Here is a 21804-nt window from a genome sequence, read left to right on the forward strand (position 1 = left end):
GCCAGCAGGGCCTTTGCAATACAGCTGGAGCTGGGGAGCCAGGTCACAGAGCAGACAATGCAGTGTCATCCCCCTCAAAACAATACAAATGCCAACACATGCTTCAGCCCTAACTGAATGAACGCAACGCTTACAGGTATAAAGTGCTTTATTGCAGCATCAGAATAAAGAATTCCTCTCTATGAAATTTGTAGAAATAAAAGACATTTTATATATATTATATATAAAACCACAATAAACTTAAGGGGTGGAAGCTTAATTCATCACTTAAATAGCAGTGGGCTGGACAGAATCTTTGATGGCATATAAAAATAAATGCTTGCTTCATGTCTACTTTTCTTGTGGTGCCCTGCAAATCCTGCCGGTGTGTAAGGTGCTTGTGTGAGGAACAACACTGCTTCTTGTTTCTCATGCTCCAGTCTGTGTCGTTCAAACCATGAGGCAGAACACCCGCTCGGCTTTCAACCAGCTTTGCGGGGAGGTGCTCAACGAAAGAAATGTTTCCACTTGCCCTTGGATGGGAACTCCATTTATTACAGAAATGCAGAGTTTCTCTTTTGGGGGTCAGACTGGTTGACACACCCAGTATAAAGACACGGAGGGCGCAAATCATGGGTAACAGACGTTATTACAAGAGCACTTCCTCAGACTGCAACCAGTCGAACAAACACATTGTCTGAGCTATTGAAGGTCTCCAAGAAAGGCTGTTTGCAGAGGCCCTGCTTCCATGTGTGGGTTGAATATTGGACTCCAGGCGCATTTAATGGGGGGGTGCTTTAAAGAAGTCCGAGCACTGACGGTAAATAAGCTCCTCTGAGACTGGTGACATTGATGATGGCACGTGATAGGAGAGAAGAAATATGAAGATGCTCTGCCAAATGACAGAAGATAACAAGCTCAATCTTCCTTGGCATCAGCCACTCATTTTTTCTGCTTCCTCTACAAACACCTTCACATCTGTTGCTGAACCTCCCCTCACACATCCCAGGCTCCCAGAACTGAGCCACCAGATCACTGCCACTCTCTTTTGACCACCTCTTTGTGATCTATCTATTTACTAGAAACTCATTTGGGCTAGGGAACATGTAACAGTCATGAAAATTTACCAGGGCCTGGGTCTCCATCCATGCTTATTTGGTTGTGTCTTCCTTCTCACTCTTTACAGAACACCGGTCATCTCAGGCTGCATGCCCATTGAGAAATGGTCAGCGTCTGCATGTGTTTTGACAGCACCCATAACTCAAGTCTGTGGATATGAGTGTGGAATAACAGTTACATAATTCAGTGCTAACTTCATTCATACTTTTGTTTTACCAGCAATGAAGTCTCAGGTACTGATGACCAATATTCTATCCGTAACCAAGGCAAATGGATTAACAAACACTCAACATATATGAGACACTCCCAGAAAGCCTCCTCAAAGACCTGTCAGACCATGGGTATGGATATGGTCACTGGCCCTGGAGAAAGCTCCTGCAAGGAGGATGGACTTAGCACAGGCCAGTCAACCAAGGATCTCTGCACCCAGACGGATGGGTTTCGTTTTCCAACAGTGTCCTGCAGAAAAACATGGAGTAGCCAATGGCCTCGTGTGAAATCTCTAGTCTAGATATCACTCTGTTCTTCTTTATGTGTGTTTGACTTGCTCTTATTTCCTCTGACGCATAAAATTTGCTGAACAAAAGCTATGAACAGTTTCTGCCAGGTTCAGTGACTGAATGTCTAAGGTTAAACGTGCTTGGCCTAGTTTCCCTTCAGGAAACTTGGTAGATGCCAAAATGCACTGGGAGAAACTGAAATGGACTTGTGGAGAGCCGAGTAAAACTCAAGCAAGACCAAAGCGCTACTGGTGAGCATGACGATCCATGATCTGCCAACACCAAATATGGACATTATTAGCATGTGTGTGTTTTCCTCCTTTGGAGCCACACTTGGCTCACCTGGCCAGGCAGTGAGCCTAAGGAGTGCAGGGTGAACCCATGGCTTGCTTTCTCTGGGGTCCTGGCAGACCAGCGTGAAGCAGGGCTCAGGGCCAGCAGCAGACCAGACAGGGGCAACACCAGGTGCTCCAAGCAGCACCTGGCTTCTTCCCATCCCCATGAAGAACTTGGCTCAGTGCTTTTTGCTCCCCTCTAGCAATGGCATGAGTGGTGGCTAAGCTGTTTCCTGTCCCCAGCAGGGCTGTGAGCAGAAAATGCAGGACTTTTTGTTGGGCTCTGCCATGGGTGTTCCTGACAACTGAAACCTGCTGGGGGCTGCCAAGGAGATGAGGTGTGGAGGTGGGCTAGGAGTGGGGTTTATATGAGTGCTGCCACCTTGCTTCCCCAAGCACTGAGGCCAAGGCACACAGGTGCTGTTCCCCTGGTGTCGACCTCCTCTGAGGCTTTGGCACCCAGTCTTCCCTTTCGCTGCCAAAATCTCAGTGGCAAGGCAATCTTGCCAAGGGAGCCCAGGAGGTAAGTCTCCTCTTGCTCCATACATCCCCTGGACTTACAAAACTTTAAGCCTTTTTCTGCTCCTTCCCAACTGTGCATGACACAAAACCCCAAGGAGAGGATAGGCCCTGCATGGCTGGGACAGCCCTGGTCATCCCTGGCAGGACTCACCCCCAGCTTCAGCAGCAGACCAGCAGGCCAGGGCAGGCGTACAGGCAAGAGCCGTTGGCAGGCCAGCTCCTCAGATGCAGTGTGAAGCCAGCAGGAGTCAAGACCACTTCACCCTGTGGACGCTCAGCTTTTGGGTTGCACTGAGAGGTCACAGAGAATCAAAGCAGATGGGAGCAGCCTCCCATTCCCTTTACGCCTCCCACTCCTTCGGCTCCCCGTACAGCAGCCTGGGCACCCTGGGGTGCGGCGCTGCCCCGGGAGGCACGGCAGGGATCACACCGCCATGCTCTCAGTGCCCTTGGAAACGCGAGGAGGGCTGAGGCACCTCTCTGACGGCACGAGATGGACGGCGCAGCCTCCCCACTCTGCCTGGCACCAGCAAGGAGCCCGTGAGCGGGGCTGGGGCTTTGCTGGGAGCCGGTGGTGGCCGTGGCTCCCCCGAGCGTGGCTGCAGCTAGTACTCCTTGGCCTCCTGCAGCTGGGAGAGATACTCCTCCTCGGCGGGGTTGTCAGCGCATTGTCGCCCGTTGTTGGGAGGCCTGACGGCGTGGTAGCGGCTCCAGTCGCCCTTGCAGAGGATCCAGGGCAGCATGTCCACCTTATAGTGCAGCTCCGGGGAGAACTCGGTGCTGATGAGGTTGGGGACGCCGGCCCCCTTCCCGCGGGTGATGAGGCGGGTGTGCTCGTCGTAGCAGCAGTGCTGGGCAGCCAGGGTGGTGCTGTCAAGGGAGAGCATGGAGCGCAGGCAGAACCGCGCCGTCGGCTTGTAGATGTCCAGGCGCTCCTTGGGGCCGCTGGCATCCCGCCATCGGAAGCTCTTGCCCTGCCGCTCGTCCCGCAGGTTGACGGCGCTGTAGACGGCCTCCAGCGGGTAGGAGCAGGGGCAGCTGGGCAGGTCCGTCAGCACCTTGCTCAGGTACTTGGTGAGGAAGTCGCTCTTGCAATTCAGCCACTTCTCGCAGCTGTCCACCTCTGGGGGGAGGGCATCGAAAGGGTGAGGGCACACACAGCCTGCACCTCACTTTACTCAGCTGTTGCTGCCACTGCCACGGCCAGGCGGGAGCAACCAGGCTCCTGGGATGAGCTGGAGCCAGGCTTGATCCCCAGGCGGTGACAGAAGAAAGGGGTTTTGCGCTATGGCAGAGCTGCCCCTTGCAGGGGCTTTGCCCGGGGCACCCATTGCCACAGGGCCCAGGCTGGCAGCATCCCCATGGTAGAGGGCGTGCAGCAGGCTGGCCTCAGCCACTGCACCATAAAGCAGGACGTGTTGTACCAGGGCTGTGGGAGGAGCTGGGTTTCCCAGCATGACTGCCAAAGCCTGCACGTGGCAGAGGTTTGGGTGACCTAGGTCTGGACATCAGACGTGGGAACCCTTGGCAGAGTCCTCCCCGCCAGCCACCAACACCCCCCCCAGGGTCTGGCACCAAAGCCCCCAGTGCAAGGCAGAGGCAGAGGCTGACCTGAGTTGAACAGCTCCGTGGTGTTGTCGCTTTGGAAAGGCGTCTCCTCTGTGGGGAAGACCATTTCCCCCTCTGCACCTTGAGAGGGAAAACAAACCCAAACAACAAAGAGCCAGGCTGAACACTGGGAGGAGTGGTGGGTTTTTTTCTCCCTAAGGGCACCAGACACCACCCATCTTCCACCCAGTCTCCTGACACTGCTTTGGCTTTGGCAACATGGCTCTGTGCCCTGGAAGGAAAAGACACAGTGGGACGTGCAGGACAGACTTGCCCTAGGCTGTGGGTTATGTAGATGGAGCCAGCTCTCAATGTGCCTCAGGAGAGGATTTCAAGCTCCCAGTGCAAGAGATGTGCAAGGAGTTTCACACTGATACCAGCTCTACCACCCCTGAGCCCTACGTAACTGTCTAGTGAGCTGTGAGGCCCCATCACGGCCTCTTTGTGGAAAAAAGCCCTCATGGTCATTAGCCCAGATCCCATTAAATGTAACAAGTTCTTGAAGCATGAGCAATTATCAACCCACAGCAGTGGGAGAGCGGCCCAGCCCACTTTGGTATGGAACAGTGCCCAAGCACTGGTACGGCTGAGGGCTCACCAGGGCAGCGTGGCAGGTCACAGGTCCTCGACTCCGTCGCTGTGCAGGCATAGCCACAGGATCGAGTCCTCTTCTGGTTGCCACTGCCACAGGTGATGCTGCAAGGGGACCATGGGCTCCACTCCTCCTCGTCTTCATAGTCTGTGCATGGCAGGGCAGAGGGAGAGAGTGGTGGATGTCAGCAAAGCCCCAGCTGCAGGGAAGCGAGCAGCCACCCAGGGCCTCCCTCTGCCTGCCCTGTCCCTGTGATGATCTTTACAAGTACACAGGGCCAGTGTTGCCCAGGGCACACAGAGGTGCCTGGCCATGTGCTTCTAAGGGTCAGCCCTGTCCTCCCTGGCAACTCCAGGGAAGCAGCCCCTGAGCAAAGGCTCTTGTTCTCACAGCTTTGCTCATGGTCATACCAACCCAGACAGACACTGTTGCCCACCCCTGCCCTCACTGAACCTGCCTGACACACTGGCCACGATGCTGAAGCATCAAGTGTTGGCAAAGGTTGACTGGCTTGTGGCCAGGAAGCTGCAAGAGGGAGCTGCTGTGGTATGCTGGCCTGTCTGCCTGCTGGCACCTGCTGTCTAGCCCTCTGCAGCTCCTCTCCCGGGGAGTGCCTAGGTCTGTGACAAAGGCTTCTGGCACTGACATTACCAGAGGGACCCAAGTCAATGGCAGCAGCACTTGCCATCAAGCATGTACATTTCTCATCTGAGTGTGCCTTCACTAGAGTCCATGCTTCAGTCTAATTACCTGCAGGGCAATTACCATGCGGATGCTGGGGTGTCTGACCATGGGCAGCCCCAGCTGGGTCCTGGCCTTGCCCTTCAGTGTGTCTGCTTATTTTTCAAGAGTTGAGCACCAGTGTGCTGCAATTTCCAGTGCAGCGGTGCTCCTCCTGCAGCAAGACAGGGCTGCAGGGCACGGGAGGGCAGGGGAGGCTAGTGCTGGTCTGCAGGGCAGCTGCATGTGCCCATGAGGACTCACCATAATTATATTTTTCCTTAAAGATCCAGTTCTTCTGCCCAGGCCACTGCTGGTCCCAGTCACCCCCCACTCCACTGAGCATTGACTCCTCTTCTTCATACTCTGCTGTGTAATCTTCTTCCTCCTCCTCCTCCTCCTCCTCGTCCTCCCTGTCCCCTACATCCAGGTTGTCATCCTCTTCCTCTTCCTCCTCCTCCTCCTCATCAGTTGGGTCAGTGTACTCCCAGAAGAGGGGCCAGAAGAGGTCCTTGTGGGACAGCCACTCAGAGGATGTCAAGGACCAGTCATTGCTTGTCTCCTTCAACAAGTCCATCTCCATCTCAGCCTGAGGATCATCCACCACTTCAATGGTCACCTGGAGGCGAGATATGAAGCAGGGCAGTGAGCTGGAGCACAGCCCTGGGACGGACCTGTCAGCTCATGCACTGGTTCCCAGCCCCAGAGGCCAGAGATGCTTTGGGCTGCAGGACTGAGCAGGAGCACAGCAGGAGGCACAGGGGGCTGGTGGGCACCCACAGGGACCAACACCACTCTCAGTAATTGAGAGATTCCCCCTGTAGAACCATTTGGTCCTGCTCTGTGGAGAGGGCTTGTGGGCATGCAGGGAACAGGCCATGAGCAAATCTGGAAAGATGCTTGTCTGTGGCAGCTATTAGCATCTGGTAGTCATCAAGCAGATGGCAGTAGCCACATGGAACCCACTCATGAGATCCTTCCTCTTTAGAAACCAAGTGGGACCAAGGACTGGGGAGCGACAGCAGCTCCTGCCCATACACCCCCACGGTCCACCCAGACCTGCTGCCCACCTGGATGTTGGGGTTCTGAGCACTCAGGTCCACGTTGGAGAGCCCTGGCAAGCTCTGCAGGTCCAGCACGAAGGGCAGGCTCTCGTCGCGGCGGGGCTGTGGCACGGCAGGGCCCCCAGCAGGCTGCAGAGCCAGGCCTCGCCGCCTGTGCCGCCGTGGGCCAGCCTGCCCGCCCCGCCGCAGCCCCCGCGCCCTGCCTGGCGCCAGCAGCTCCTTGTCCCCCGCCGAGTGTGGGGCCGAGGAAGCAGGGACCTGGAGAGGGAAGAGGTGGTGAGGGTATCTCCCGAGGGTGGCTGTGCAGGTAGCAACTGCTGCCCAGCAAAGCAGGGTCTGGTCTCCTGCAGCAAGGGGTTCCTCCATCCCATCTTATTGCAGCATCAGAGCAGCAATCAACATGTTAATTAATCCAGTAAATAGCCAGAGGCCTGTGTTGTACCAGAGCTTGGCCCCACTGCACCTGAGCAACCTACAGGTATACTCAGGGTGGGTGCACCCTGTCTGCACCCCTCTGCTGTCCTGCTGTCCATCTCGCCTGGCTTTCTGCTTCTTGCTCTCCTGTTTTGGCCATACTTGGTCCCTGGAGAGGTGTAACAGCAAGGGCTGCTTCTGCTCACAGAATTACCAGAGCTCATGTTTAATAATTGTATATATGTATATTAAAAGTTTGTGTCAAGGGCATTATGATAAGGGGGAATACCTCACCTAAATAAAATGTTCTGTGGCATCAGTAGTAGGGCAGATGACTTCAAGCAACACAGAAACCTGATTTCAGATGCCACACAAAAGGCTACCGCAAGGAGGGAAAGAAACTACTGGTAGATTTAACCCAGCCGCTTTCATCTCCCTGGCAAAGGGAAGATGCCCAGCCGCAAAGGACAACAAAACTTGCTTGCCAGCTCTGCCAAGGACCCCAGCTGCTGCTGCCGTGGTGGCACGTTGCATGGAGGGAGCAGGCAGGGCGCCTTGCCCGGGTGGCAGCGCCAGGCCTCTGAGGGCACAGGGAGATGGTCTGCGAGCCTGCCAAGGCACCCAGATCACCATGAGCTCCCACGCTCTGCGTCCCCACGTCACACAGCACGAGCCCAAGGGCCTGCGGGCTCCAGAGCGCCCAAGAAACCTGAGATGGGAACAACTGGCAAAGCCCCCGTGGCACAGGTCAGGCTGGCCCTGCAGGGGTCTGCGGGGCCCCGCAGCTTGAGGCGGGGGACCGAGGTGCCGAACCCCAGCACCTCCCTGGCTGCTGACCATCTCTGGCTGCCGTGCTGAAACCCTCTTTTGTTCCCAAGCTCGCTCCTTTCCGCCAGCCTGGCCCAGAGCCGCTGGATTAACCAAGAGAGCGGCGTGCCCCCTCCCCACGGGGGGACGCAGAGAGGCATTTCTACCTGCAATTAGAGCCAGATGGTTTGGGGAAGGACTCCCCTCCCTTTCATCCTGATCACTGGAGCACTTCAAAGGCAGCTGGAGCCTGGCCAGGCTCTCATGAGCGAACACAGCCTGTCCCCAGTCCTGTGCCCACACATCAAAGCCTGCAACCCCCCCACTACGTCCCTGGGGGAGGGAAAAGAGCAGCAGGGACGCTGCTGGTCCCTTGGCTGCTGCCCAGAGCATGCTGGATGCAGGGAAAGGCCGGTGACAGACTTCACCAGATGGGCCCGGAGGAGAGAGAGCTGTGGGGAGGAGAGAGCCTGTGCTTCCTTGACAGAGTGTGGCTCACCCTTCTCTGCGGCTGGGAGGGCTCCTGTGGCACTGCTAGCAAAAACTGTGGGCACAGACAGTCCCCTCTGCCTGCACCTTCCCCTCCCAGTTCCCTCTGTTCCTGTCCAAAACCACAACAGTTTTGAGGATTTATGGGAAAGATACCCAGCTCTGCCCCAGCCCGTCTCCCGCTGCCCCAGCCCCTTGCCAGGTCTCCTCTTGTGCCCAGGGACTCCCTGGCAGGAAGCAAGGAGGAGTCCAGCCAGAGCAGAAACAGCAAGGGGAGCCAATCAGGCAAACCTGTCTGTGTCCTAGTGCTGGCTGCAGGACACTACCCACTGGCACTGGGATGCTGCCAGCTGCATGTGCCCAACGCAGTACCTGCACAGGGGGCTGCCAACAGCCCTGCCAGGCTGCTGCTCCTGCCTCGTTTATCAGAGGTGGGTATGCTCAGTTCACAGATTACCCACATTTCATACACATGGAAAGTGAGGCTTCCTCCAGCAACAAGATCTGAGCCCACCCAAAGACATCAGAGCAAGTGAGCCAGGAACAGACTCCAAGTCTCCAAACTTACACACAGTGCCTAATTCAGATTTTACGCCTAAACAAGCTCAAGAAATTCAGAGTACTGTTCCCACTGGGAAAACATAGAACTGCCCCAGGGGAACTCGCTGCAAAAGTGTCACAGGTTGAACAGAGTTCCCTCAGCTCCCAGATCCTCCAGAAGCACAAAGACCTCGGAGGTGTCCACCCTGCATGGCCCAGAGTGACAGTGACAATCCCTGCGCTGTACCATCCAGCCCTTCCTTCCTGCTAATGTCTGCATTGCTCCGAAGGTTTGCTGGGTTAAAACTTGTCCCTGCATCAAAGATGTCCCTTCTGAGCAAGGTCCTTCTCAGTACCCTGCCTCAGCTGACCAAGCCATGGATTTTAGCATGGTCCCATGAGGCCCAGTGCTCCCGCCGGGTCAGAGCATCCCTGGCACCATGGTCCTAATGGACAGATGTGTCTTCTCTCTATTACCAAGGGGTTCCTGGCAACCACGCAGGTGGCTGCCCTTGAGGGTCATGCTCCTGCACAGTATCTGCTCCCTCTCCTACTCTGCCTGGAAAGCAGCTGGATAAAGCCCTCAAGCCTGGAGCTAAGCCACTGCCGCAGTGCATCAGCTAAGGGAAGAGCTGGCCTGTCCAGAGTGAAAACTCTACTCCTCTGGTCTCCATGAGTGCAGGAGAAAGGCCGCAAATGGTCACTGAGCTGGTTGCCAGCAGCTCCCTTCTGCCTCCAGGGAAAGACACTTGCCACCACACCACAGGAACAGAGAGCGCAATGCCAGGAGGCCATCAATATCTTGCAGCCCAGTTCCATCTGCCTTCTGCAATCAGCCAGCACCAAGCAAAGGAAAAAGTCAAATGGGGATCTGCTGCAGCTGCTCCTGCATACACTTGGCATGTGCTGCCTGGTTGGGAATAAGTATTTCCAGGGCAGGAACCTGAGAGAAACTCTGGAGCAACACTTGGGAAAGTGCAAGCAGTTTCCATTTGTGAAGATCACGTTTAGACTGAAGGCTATAAGAAGGATCACACCCACCTCCCTACCATCCCAGGAGCCCTTCCCACATAGTCCAGGCTCTCCCACACAGAGGACTGATGACCTAAACACCTTGTGGCACAAGCTCAGCAAAGACGCTAGGAAAGGGAAGGAACTCGTCAGCAATTCACCCCAGTGTTGTGCCTACATCATACATAACACGGGGGCAGGGTGTATGGAAAAGGCATGAGGAAAGGTCACACATCATTTCTCTAGAGACTAAAGGCCGATATTTTCCCATTTCTAGCCCCTACATCTCTATTTAAACTGCACAGATGGGGAAGAGAGCAGCCACAAAACCATTTCAAGGGACAGCAAGACTTTTCCAGTTAAAGATTCGTTTGTCACAATAAAAAGAGAAAGCAATGACATGATTTCCTAGTTCTTCAAGGCAATAATCCATCAGGCACCAGAGACTCTCTAATCCAGAACGAAGACACAAAATAGGAATCAATGTGTACAAGTCAAAACCAGACAAATCCAACTGAGGAAGAAGGACTGTGTGTTTAACACCATAGGTGACTAACCACGGGAACAAGCTAACAAGGAAAGTGGCAGTATCTCTTGTGGAGACAGTCAAAACCATGTTGTGCTCAACACATATGTACCACATCTGTTCTAGGGAAGAAATTCAAGGATCTAATGATTTCTTCTGGTCTTAAAACCTGCAATTTTGCCATAAACTTCTCAAAGACTCTGAACTAAACCCGTGTGAAGCAAGCAAACAACATTCACGTGCTGCAGTTCTTACATAAAAATCATTAGAAATGTGACATCTCAGTTCCTATAGCAGTTTAAAACCTGGAAATATCAACAGACTGGTTCCTGTGCTGTACTGCCCTTTGCCAACCAGAGACAGCACTGTGCTGCCACCATAACCACAGGGACTTTTTCCTCCAGCACGTTCCTTGGCATCTCTGTAGGCACTGCAAGTTGCCAGCAAACGCAGTGGCAGCGTTTTTTGTAACTACATTCATGGCTGAGCAGAGCTGCTCTTCATCACAGGGTTAGACCCAAGCCAAGTACACTTGAGACAGGTCTCCTGGGAGTGAAGCACTGCTGGAGCCTCTGCATCGGAGCAAGTCCCTAGCATTGGACACGCTCAGAGGGTGCAGCTTCCACCTGCATCTACCCCAAGGCAATTAGTAAGTGCGTAAGTTCATTCAGTTTGAGCCGAAGAAACCTGTGCACAAGGGAGTCTGATGAGAGGCAACCTTCAGCTTTGGGCTTGTTAACACCTCGGTGAGGAAAATGACGTGTTTGCTCGAGGCTGGTATCGCATTGGGCTATAATTGTAAGGAAAGGGGATTTTTTTTGTTGCTTAATCATTACTGCTTGTGTTAGGTTTCCTTTGAACAGTTTTACCACACGGTACTGAAACAAGAACCCACCAGAAGGACTACTGACCTTTTCCTGAACAGAACTGAGTCTACACAGGCATCTTCCTACTCTTTTCCATAAGCTCTCTCCAACATTACTTTAAACCCTGCAGTTGGTTGCAAACTTGCCCACTTATGAATTAGCCACGTTCAAAAGAGAAATCAGAGTTATTATTTTTTAACCATAAAACTTTTCCTTCCATATTTACCTAAATAAACTGCAAAGATCTGGAGAAAGCTTTTAAAAAAAACATTATCTTTGGACTGAAACTCAGGAGTAACAACTCCAGAGCAGGGTTTTACTACAAAGCTATGGAAGCAGGACACTGGTTAGTTACTTCAGAAGGAAGCCCAGACTGCCTGAGGCAGCTCTGGGGCTGTAGCTTGCAGAAGTGCTTAGGACAGTTTTTGCTGGTGCAAGTGGTAGAAAAGAGAGGTTTTTCCAGTGCTAACAAGTAACACGAAGTCTCTTTGAAATAGAGGAAGGCTGAACAGCAGGGTAATGAACAGGAACGAATGCAGCGTGCCCATGCTGTCTCTCTCCCATAGTGCTGGCCGTGCTCTCTCCACAGACACTGCACGAGGAAAGGGCTTTTTAAACAGCAGCCAGCTGAGACAGCCTTATCCTCCTGAGGGCTGTAGTTTCATCCTCTTGGCTCATAACCCATCCACGGACACTTAACCCATCCATCAGCACAGTCTTTCAGCCAGATGGAAAATTCACTGGACAAACGTCAGGCGAGTGACCTCTGATACCAGTCAGCTCATCACCTGCTTAACGGGTTTCCCAGAAGGGTGCCAAAGCCCAGCTTGCTTCTGGAGGTGTCAAGAGTTAGGTGGGTACCTATGAGAAAACAGGGAAGGTGAGAACGCTGCTCAGTCCCTGTCACTGTCTGTAAGGCCTCCTGAGCCACAATCCCAACGATCAGACACAATACTTTAGACTTACAGGCAGGTGGTTTAGTAGGAGCCATCACTGAGGGTGAGCTCTGGAAGATCTGCCAGAGGTAATTTAAGGCTGTGGATGTCTCCAGCTGCCTCCTTCTTCCGCCCTGGGTTACACTCCAGCCCGCAAAGGGGCCGTGGCACACGTAAAGAGCAAGACCATGATCTCCCAACTGCTCTACTCACAGGTCTGCTTCAGGATCAGCTCACACTTGAGTGCTGCTTTTGTGGTGGTCGGGGGGTTTGTTGGTGGTTTTTTTTAAGTAAAGACACAAGCATCTCCCTTTAGGTTTTGGGAGATGTCTGCAAGTGCTTGTGGAACAGACAAGGCACTGTTATCATGCTTGCGTGGGCAGATGCTGTTTATGACTGACCAGCAGGAGCTGGCAGCAGGCTGTGGGCTGTGTAGATAATTATTACACCCTCGCGATTATAATTTTCACACAGTTATCAAAATACTTTAGATCATATGGAACCACTCTTTTTTCTAACTAGCTTCATCCCAGCTGTCTTGAGTAGGGAGCCACAGGAGGCTGCATCAAAGGCTTCCTCATATCTCATTTATTTTCTTGTCTCACAATTGTGACAACTGTAATCTCAAAACTCTTTCCAAGATTGGTGACTCAGTTGCCCCTGAGGTAGAGCCAACCCTGGAGCAGGAGACACCACAGCACGAAGAAGCAGCAGCACTGTGGGGAGCAAGGAAGGACATCACATAATTGGCTTTGTCTAAGACAGAAAATGGGGTGGTTGGGGAGGCTGCTGATGGTGTTTCTCACAGCCCAGCCTTTCTCACCACAGCTGCCTCTCCTGCCGGCATGCTGATGACTAACTTGCCCGTGGCATTCTCAGCCAGCCACCCAGGTCACTTGTGACACGAGGAGGACAAGTAGGACCCCAGTGGCATTTCAGCTCTTGCTGTGCCTGGCTGTTGCCCTCCTTGGTGTCACATGCAGTTGCTTCTTTGACATTAATATCTTGTCCTTCTTTAACACTGAGACAAAACCCCATTTTGCAGACAACGACCTGCCCTGGGTCTCTCAGGTAGCCTGTGGCAAGGCCAGGAATAGATGTAGGTCTCCCTTGTCATAGTTGGAGAAGGCTCTTGAGAAGGTCCACCACAGCTCAGCTTCTCCTTCCCAGGTGCCCCCTAGGAGGCACTGTCCTGCCTCCCACACAGACGAAACACACAGGCCTTGCAGTGAGAAGCTGGGGCATGTGGGTAGCACCACTGGCATGTCCCACCCCAGAAGCCAGGGCTGTCCTCACTCCGGAGGCTCTGTCTGAGCACACAGACCCAAGGACCAACTCTCAAGGGCTGGTGCCTGCAGTGAGGAGCCCAGCTGGTGGCAAAGCACCTGAGCTACCTGAGGAGGAAGGTATTCCTGAGAGCTCTGCTGCTGCCAGCCCAGCTGGAGCTGCTCAGACAGAGCATGGCAGCAGGTACAAGAGCAGGGCCCTCCCAGGGACTGCATGGAGAGATGCCCTGGAGAGGAGAACAAACACACATCCATACCCTCTGCCGCTCTCTCAAAACTGATCCTGCTAGGGCACATGTTTTCTGTTAACATAGCTGAGCTGTAATATGTGTAAGCTCTTAATACATCAGACTGAGTTGCTGCTAACTTGCTCCAGCTCCAAACCCCACGTGCCTCAGTAACCATTAACTTGTTCCAGCTAATGATCCGCATTTGTTAGCCTGCACATCGTAACCCTCCGACTGTTCCAGCTGCTGCCTCCTTTCCCCACCACAGCCCAGGCAAAACTGCAAAAGGAGAAAAGCTCCCAAATATAGCAAAGCAAATGCAGAAACCATAGGAACCAGACCAAGGCCAGCCTCCCTCTGCCCCCGAAGCCTGCTAAAAGTGTGGAGGGGATGAGGCAGGCAGGAATGCGCTCCATGACCTGCACAGGATGCACAGGCTGCCATCCTATGCAGCCAGTGGGGCAGGGAAAGCAGCGACCAAATGGATGCAAATACAAATCTACTTTCAACAACAGAAAAAACGGACACCTGAGCTCAACTTGGAGCATCTCCATGCCCTGCATGGAAAGGGATCCAGGCAGGGATGCCGCATCTCGGCTTCCCGAAGGGACAAAGCTGGGGTGACTCAGCTAGCAGTGTCTGCAGACCCCCAGCCTGGGCTCCCCTCTCCAGCACAGTGGCAGGATTTAATGACTCCCACACATCAGCGTGGGGTGGAGAAAGGGTCTCAGGGTAGGGAGACTTTCACAACTCACTTGTTCATAAGCTTTTCCAGGACAGTCTCTGCTGCTTCTACGTGCCTCACTAAAAATGACTTTTTATTTCCCCCATCAGATGGGAGCCTGAGGCTTGCAGGGCTGCAGAAGTGAGTCCAAAGGCAGAGGAAAGCCAGGGCACATCCAACCAGGGAGCTCCACTTCCCCAGCATCTTAGCCAGGATGGGTGCCCAGGGAGGGTACAGACTTGCAACAGCTGTGCTATAATCCTGGGTGCTGAGGAAGCCCATCTGACTCCAGGTTGCCCACAGCACTTTTGAGCAGCCCTGCCTCTCCTCCACTGGAGGCATGAGAGGGCCACCCTGCAGATACTCCCCAGCAGAGAAGAAACTGATGCTCTCCTAAGGGCAAACTTCAATTTTTAAGGAGCAGCCAGATTAACCGTGTAATAGAACCACAATGTCCCTGGGAGGTGAGGGGGAAATAGGGGATGTGAAGACATCTGTACAACACCTTGTCTTGCTGTAGGTGGTGTACAGCACGGCACAGCTGGCCTCCTCTGGGATTTTGGCTGCTACAGGAGTGGCTGCAGATGATGGGCAGGGAGGGCAGCAGGAGGGGGTGCTGAAGAGATGGGGATGAGAGGACATTGCAGGAAGGCAAAGAAATGACAACACTCCTCTGGTGGGAAACCTCTTGCAGCACTTCCTGCCAACCTGCAAATACTATGCCCTCAGGACTAGACTAGACTAGACTATACTATACATTACTATACTATGCCAGGAAAGAGCCAGGGCTGGCTGGCTGGGATGGAGAACGGCTCACCTGTACCCACGTCATGTGCCAGACTTCCACTGCACCCTACATGACAGAGGCTCTCTTGACTGTGGGCAAGTTCCCAGCCCTGCCTTACACCACAGGTCCTGACAGACTGGGCCAACCAATAACTCCTAATGGAAGGTAAAGCCATGCTTCAGTAGCTCTTACCTGCATGCACAGGTGCTACCTGGCCAGCAGGTCCCCACCAGTGGCACCAGGGACCATCAGGAGACAGCAACTTAGTGTATTTTGTTCCCTCTGAAGCTGTATCCTTCCCCTGGAGACTAAACTAACCTGCAGCCCAGGAGGTGTCAGTGCCCTTCAGGCTCCACCTTGTGTCTCCATCTCACAAGTCCTCAGATGATGTGTATCTCTTAACAGCTTCTCAGACAAGCCCTGGGAGTCCCCTCCACACAGGGAACATGCAGAAACAGAACTGCTTGGAAGCAATACCACACAGGCTGACTTTCACAGCTGGCCCTGTAAAAGCATGTGACAGCCCAATGAAGTTTCCCTGAAAAAATGGTCTACCAAAAAACACCCAAACCAAAAAGGACAAAGACTCCTTGCACTGCTGCAAGTATCTGGCTGAAACGGGAACATTTTCCCACCAAAACATGGCTTCAGTCTCTTCCCTGCTTCTTGGCCACAAGAGCTCTGGTATTTCAAACAAAAACCGAGCCTCTGGCTGACGTTTGCTTTGGAGGAGCTGGATGGCACAGGTCACCTTGCTGTTGTGATGTAGCTCAGACTGTCCTCAGGCTTCGCTATGGGAAGTGTTTGGGCACCTTGTTTTGGGCATTATTCCAAGTGGAAGAATATTTATTGACACCACGGCAAACAGGAGATCCCTGGTTTGCGCTGCCCACCCCCGAGACACTGACAAGACGAAAGCTGGAATGAATGCCCAGCACCCTCCCTTCACTACCTCGCTGGGCTCCGAGGGCACATGGTTGGAGGCAGGATGAACCTGCCTCTCTTTAAGGAGAAGGCCTGCAAGAGTCAGACATACTTGAAAACCCAGAGAGAGGGCTTGGCAGTGCCCTATGAAGCGATTTATGCCTAATCTCTCCCCCTTACATGTGCCTTTTACAGGAACCCCTTTGATTGTAACAATGAGGACGAAGCAGACCTATTTGTGCAGTGAAAAGGGAAGAAGCCCCCTTGTCGGGCAGCTTCCCTACACCCGGCTCCCCTTTGTTTCTGCTCCTGCCTCAGCCACAGGGCGGGAGGATTTTCAACTGTGTTGACTAAGATAATTTGGCACTTCTCAAAAGGAAATTTGCTACAAAGGGCGAAGTCCCTCCCTGCACACAAAGAGCCCCTTTCACAGCGGAAGGATGCTTCAGTGCACGTTTTGTACCCACAAATCCGACCTCCGCCAAGGACAAAGCCAGGGACAAGAACGCTTAATTGCTGAAGAAATGAAAAGGTAAAAAGCACATCCGCAGGCAAAATGACTCTGCTACTGACACAGCCGGCAGCTGCGGCGGGGATCCGCTGTGCAGGCAGCAGCACCGGCCTGGCTGCCCGCTCCCACCCCACCTGAGCCCCCCAAGGCGCCCCATACGGGGCACACATGGGGGCCAGCACGAGCTGGGGCGCCGCAGCAGGGCGAGATGTCTCTGGGAAAGGCGAGATCCTCTCCTCGACTCTGGGACAGCCAAGAGGTACCATGAGCTGGGGGCAGGCACATGAGGGGGTCCCACAGGGCTCTTGCCAGTCACCTCAGCGGTCTCCCCAGGCAATGTGTCTAGGCTACATTAGGCCTCCCAAAGGACAGGGCTCCTGACAAACTCTACTCAAGCCCAGCTGATAGTTCCCTTTAATGCCTTTTATCTAGTGCAGCCACACCACGTTGCCTCGGAGCTCCTTTACTCTCCCCTTGCTGGGATGTCCAGCCAGGCATCATGTCCCTGCTACACAAGTCATTCTCACACACTCCTCCGAGCTCAGACTCCCTATGCACAGGGCAGGTTGATTTAAACCGGGACTGCTACTGACAATTTTTATTCAGCAAGCAAAACACCTTGGTGCAGACCATGGCTACTCTCACTACCTGATGTAACCAGCAAATGACAGGCACTGTTGTTCCTCGTTTCTGTACTTCTCAGGAGCCAGCCACACCAGGTGCTGTACAAACCCACTGATTTGCTGCACTGGGTATTTCTTTTGTTGACAGACATTTATCTCTTATCACAGACGTCAGATTTGCTTCACTCACAGCCTCAGAACAAGGGAACTCCAACAGCGAGCTCCAGCCTGGATTCTCACCCTGCTCTGTCCCAGCCCTGCCAAAACACCCCAGGTGCCTCAGGGAGCTTGCTGCCCTTGCTCTTCGCCCCTGCTCTCAGAACGGTTCCCTCCTGTGAAGGAAGAAGCATCCACCAAGACCATTAGAACTGGGCTGGGCAGTTTGCACCCTCCAGAAACATTTCTAGCTTGCTCTGCCAACACTCCCATCACCGTTACTGCTGGTACTGGTATTTGTATGCAGTTATTGAAGTGGTTCACATAGATCTAATCACCTCTAGTGTTTACATTTCTAGCATGTCAGAACATTAGCTATTTTCTGTTTACTAGAAGATCACCGGAACTGATGGGTATCAGTCAGAAAGAATCCAAACATCTATTAACAATGCTCAAAGCCAATATTTTGAAATCCAATGAGTTTATCAAAACATATTTTGCATTTAAACCTCCTGACTTCATAAATAAACATAGTATTAAGCGATGTGATGAGCTGTCCCTTCTCTCCTCAAGGGACACAAGCTTTTCCAAGTATTCACATACCACATTTCTGCCCACAGAAGCGTGTGATGCATCCAACCTTCAAAAGCCCTGCTAAGAAAGCCTGCTGTACACCTGCCTGCTGCTTCAGAGCCCATTTGCCTTCCCAAACATCATAAAAAAGTCTCGAAATGAGCAGGTACCTTCTCTCGTTAGATTTAAGTCAGTTCAGAATGAAAATATTCTGCCTTTTCAACTTCCAGTCAAATAGACTGAAGAAATAGAAGACATTCTTGCCACATGTGTTGCTTATGCTGGGCTCAGTGTAACTCAGCCAAAGCTTTTCTGCACAGTATTACAGCTGAGAACATGCAAATGCAAGTGCTTGCTCGTTTGGCAACAGCTGGAAGGAATGGATCCTGACTGAGTTACAGGACTTTGAGACATACCAATATGACTAACACAAACATTTACTGGAAATCTTAAAGAGTTTTAATTTTTCTAAACGATTTCAGTATAAAAGTGCAACTCTGAGACTCGGCACAGATCATAAAGTCCTCATCCAATTCTAAACCAAGGAAAAATGTTTGCTTTAAATAAGGATGTTGGATTAAAATAAGTCTGAGTTATGAAATTGTTTAATGGGCTTGATTGTGTATCTGCCCTGCTCTGTCATTTCTATTTTTCTCCTCCCGGCCCCTTCATTCTACCCACATCTGTAGGGCATTACCCATAGTGTAACCAATACCCCAGCTGTGGCTGCCCTGCTGCCATAGAGACAGGACCTATCAGTGCTGCAACAGGAACCATCTGTGCATATGACCCAAAATCACTGTTGGGTTTTTTTTAACCACCATACTGCTGCGCTTGTGCTCTCGGCTTTAGTTCAAATAGCCAGGCATGACTACTCCAAATTCTTTCTCGCATGCACCAGAAATAGAGGATTTCCTCCCGAATGGAGCTAGAAGACACATACCAATACCTATTGCTTCCTCCCTGCTGTGTGAGGGATGCAGGGTGTGCACGGGAGCACCAGCAGACCCCCAGAGGAATCCATTCCTCATCCTCCTAACCTCCACCCTCCAACCTTTGCTTATAAACTTCTTGTATGTTTGTATTTCTGTAAGAAGCAAAGGTCCCAGGGACAGAGGCTGTGCTGTGTAGGTGCCGTGTGTAATCTTTGGCTGGCCACACAACGCTCCCCATTCACAACCATTCACAAACTGGACTGACAGCAGCTCGCCCTGCTTCCCTACATATTTCAGATGGTAGATAAAAAGGTCCTGTGGTGGGGACCTGCACAGCTCTCTAATGTGCAATTTGTCTGCAGCTCTCTCCCTACAGTCTCTGCAGCGGGGCCCCGAGCATACTGCCTGGCATTTGGCAAGTGAACTGGCATCTATGTCGATGCTTGAAGTTTCACAAAGACAGTACAGCGTGTAACACCCCCAGCAGTCCTGTTTGCATCTGCTCGATCTATGCTCCAGTCAAAGCCATTACCAACCTCGGCGAGTGGTACTTGGCTGGATGTAGCCCATGCCCCTCTCTTGCTTGCCGGTCAGGCTTTCTGTGCGGCACTTTGCCTCTTCACACTTGTTGCCTGGATTTCATGCTGGAAAGGAGTCCAATGCATCTGACAGGAGCTGCTGACATGACTTCTCCACAGATCAGCGGTGTCTTGGCAATAACTAGCAGTAAGGTACATTCTCATCAGCTGGCACCTCTGCCAGTCTGACATTGCAGATCAGACGTACTGCTTCCCATACTACTGTGTATTGCAGCAAGTTGAGCTGCTGTTCCCCTCCACCTCCTCCTATTACCACTCTTCCCACTTACTCCTTTCACCCACTTTTAGCAGTAGCATTCCTCAAAAGGGTCTTTTTAAAAGCAGCCCCACTGCCCAAACCACTTTTTCTCCAAAGAACAGTTTCAAGATGAAAAGTTTGTTTTGACCATTCAGCGGTCTGTTTTTCTTACGCAAAACTTTCTCCCTGTTCTCCTGGTACTTTGTTTCTTCCCTCTCCCTTCCCGTCACCTCCATCAAGTCCCACCAGCTGGTTCCCAGTCTGAACAGTGTCGCACTGGCAGGGCTCGGATGCGGGTCTCAGAGGAGCGGGAGGCACAGCTCTGGGACTGGCTCCTAGGCTCGAGGGGCTCCGACGTGCTGCCGGGATGAGAAGGGAGCACCTTCTCCATGGAATCTGCCCCAGGAGGGTCCCAGCGCTAAGGAGGGATGGTGGCTGAAATCCATCACATGGTATTTTTGTAGCAGGGAGTTCTGGAGTTCCTGGGAAGCCACCAACCTGTCTGGTTTGCCTGCAGGTCAGGCTGTGGCCGGTTCCTCTGCCCCACGAGGCAGCGAGTCCTCCCGGGCACTGGGTCACGGCTCTCGGCTCCCATCCCGAAGCGCCGAAACCAGCCCTTTTCCCGCACCCTCCGTGCAGTACAAAAACTCGAGGCTGGCCGAAAGCCCCGGGGGCCGGGAACGGGCTCTGCCCCTCGGCGAGTGAAGCAACGGCCCAGAGGAGGGGCGGCACGAAGCTCGGCTTCTCCCGCCGCTGCTTTTCCAGCCGGGGCTGCGGGCGGCTCGGCCGCGGGGACACGTGTTGGATGCTGCTCCTTTAGCAGATGCACCGGCGCCTGCGAGGGAGCCCCGATGGCCACCCCGGCGGCCGGCTGCCCTCCTCAGCCTTCCCGGGCACGGGAGAGGGTGCGGAGGGCTGGCCCCAGCACCCTCCCGGCTCCCCCCGTCCTTCCCCGAGGGCTGCCTTACCTCCGCCAGCTTGGAGCTCCTCTCCTTCGGGCTGTTGCCGCGCTGTTTCCTCACGGGCAGCCCTCTCACCGCTGCCAGGAAAGTTGTCAGAAAGACGAAGCCGAGGATGAGCACGACTTTCCCTCTAATCAGAGGCATCTCTCCCTCCCTTCTCGCCCCACCTCGCACGGCCGGGGCAGGCGGCCCGGCAGCACGCCCGCCCGCAATCTACAACCCCCGGCCTTCCTCCAGAAGCGAGAGGAGCAAGGAAGCGATTTTTGGGGGGTTTAAATTCTCTATAAAATATCGCAGACGGGAAGTGCAGTCCCCCGCGGGCGCGGGCAGGGGCCGGGGCAGGGGCCGCCGGCCCGGGCCGCTTCGCTCTCTCTGATCTCTCTTGCAGTTTGCCGAGCACGTTTCGGTGTCGCTGCTCCCCCAGACTCGCCTGCCAGTGCCACTGATGCTGAAGGATAACTCTGAAAAGCTTCACAAGTGTGTGCGGGGCGGGAGGCGGGGGGGCGAGAAGAGAGAGCTTCGCCTCCCCACCCCCCTTCTTAATCCTTTCGGCAATCTGATTTCTTTTCCTGCGCTCCTCCTCCCCCCGCAGGGTCACTCCCCGGTGCTGCCGCGGCTTCTCAGGCGACGCCGGGCACCGGGAGGGCGGGTGGCTGCTCGCCGCGAAGCGGCTGCTTCTGGCACGACGCGCCGCCAAGCCTCTGCCGGGCGAGCGGCGCGGCAGCCGCCCCGGCCCCGCTCGGGGCTGCCGGTAATGCCCGGCCGCGGCTGCCCCCCCGCGCCCTCCGTCCGTCCCGACGCCGCCCGCCCCAGGGCGCCGCCGGCCGCTCCTCCCCTCCCCTCCCCGGCCGCGGCACGGCCCGGGCGGCCGCCGCCCCTCCGCCCGGCGAAGCGCCGCGGGGCTCTGCCCGTCCGGCGGGGCCGGCCTGGCCCGGGGCTCTTTGTTCCGCGGCCGGGCGGCGGCTCGCCTCGGCGGCGCCGGCCTTGCACAAGCTCCCGCGGCACCGGGCGCTTCCCCCGGGGGAGCCCCGCCGCAGCGCCGGGGCAGCTCCATCCCTCCATCGCTCCCTCCCTTCCTCTCGGCCGGCGGGGCGGAGCGGCCGCGGGTCCGGCTGCTCGGGCCCGGCCCGACCGCGTGAGGCGGAGGAGGATGGATAAATGGACGTATGGAGGGATGCTCAGCCGCCTCGGGGGTTCGGAGCCCACCGCATCGCCCCCGAAAAACTTTCGAT

The 21804-nt window shown here is 54.2% G+C and overlaps 1 protein-coding gene across 4 annotated transcripts; it reads right to left on the bottom strand.

Annotated features, from left to right (window-relative positions):
* On the bottom strand, positions 1-21324 carry ISM2 (isthmin 2). 4 transcript variants are annotated; one of them, XR_009818969.1, is made up of 7 exons: positions 20579-21324; positions 6446-6697; positions 5640-5994; positions 4662-4802; positions 4067-4144; positions 2607-3578; positions 1-871 (listed from the first exon to the last, which is right to left on the bottom strand). XR_009818969.1 is itself a non-coding variant. In XM_061998720.1 (6 exons), exons 1-6 carry the CDS (start codon positions 20714-20716, stop codon positions 3061-3063), a joined length of 1476 nt encoding a protein of 491 aa, XP_061854704.1. In that variant the 5' UTR covers positions 20717-21324; the 3' UTR covers positions 2-3060. The 4 variants fall into 4 exon arrangements, 2 of the variants coding, with proteins under 2 accessions (XP_061854704.1, XP_061854703.1); XR_009818968.1 differs by having other exon boundaries at positions 2-871; positions 1107-3578; XM_061998720.1 differs by having other exon boundaries at positions 2-3578; positions 4067-4138.
* Between the last annotated feature and the right edge of the window lie 480 nt (positions 21325-21804).

Source organism: Colius striatus, chromosome 6 (genome assembly GCF_028858725.1).
Source record: "Colius striatus isolate bColStr4 chromosome 6, bColStr4.1.hap1, whole genome shotgun sequence".
NCBI lineage: Eukaryota > Metazoa > Chordata > Aves > Coliiformes > Coliidae > Colius > Colius striatus.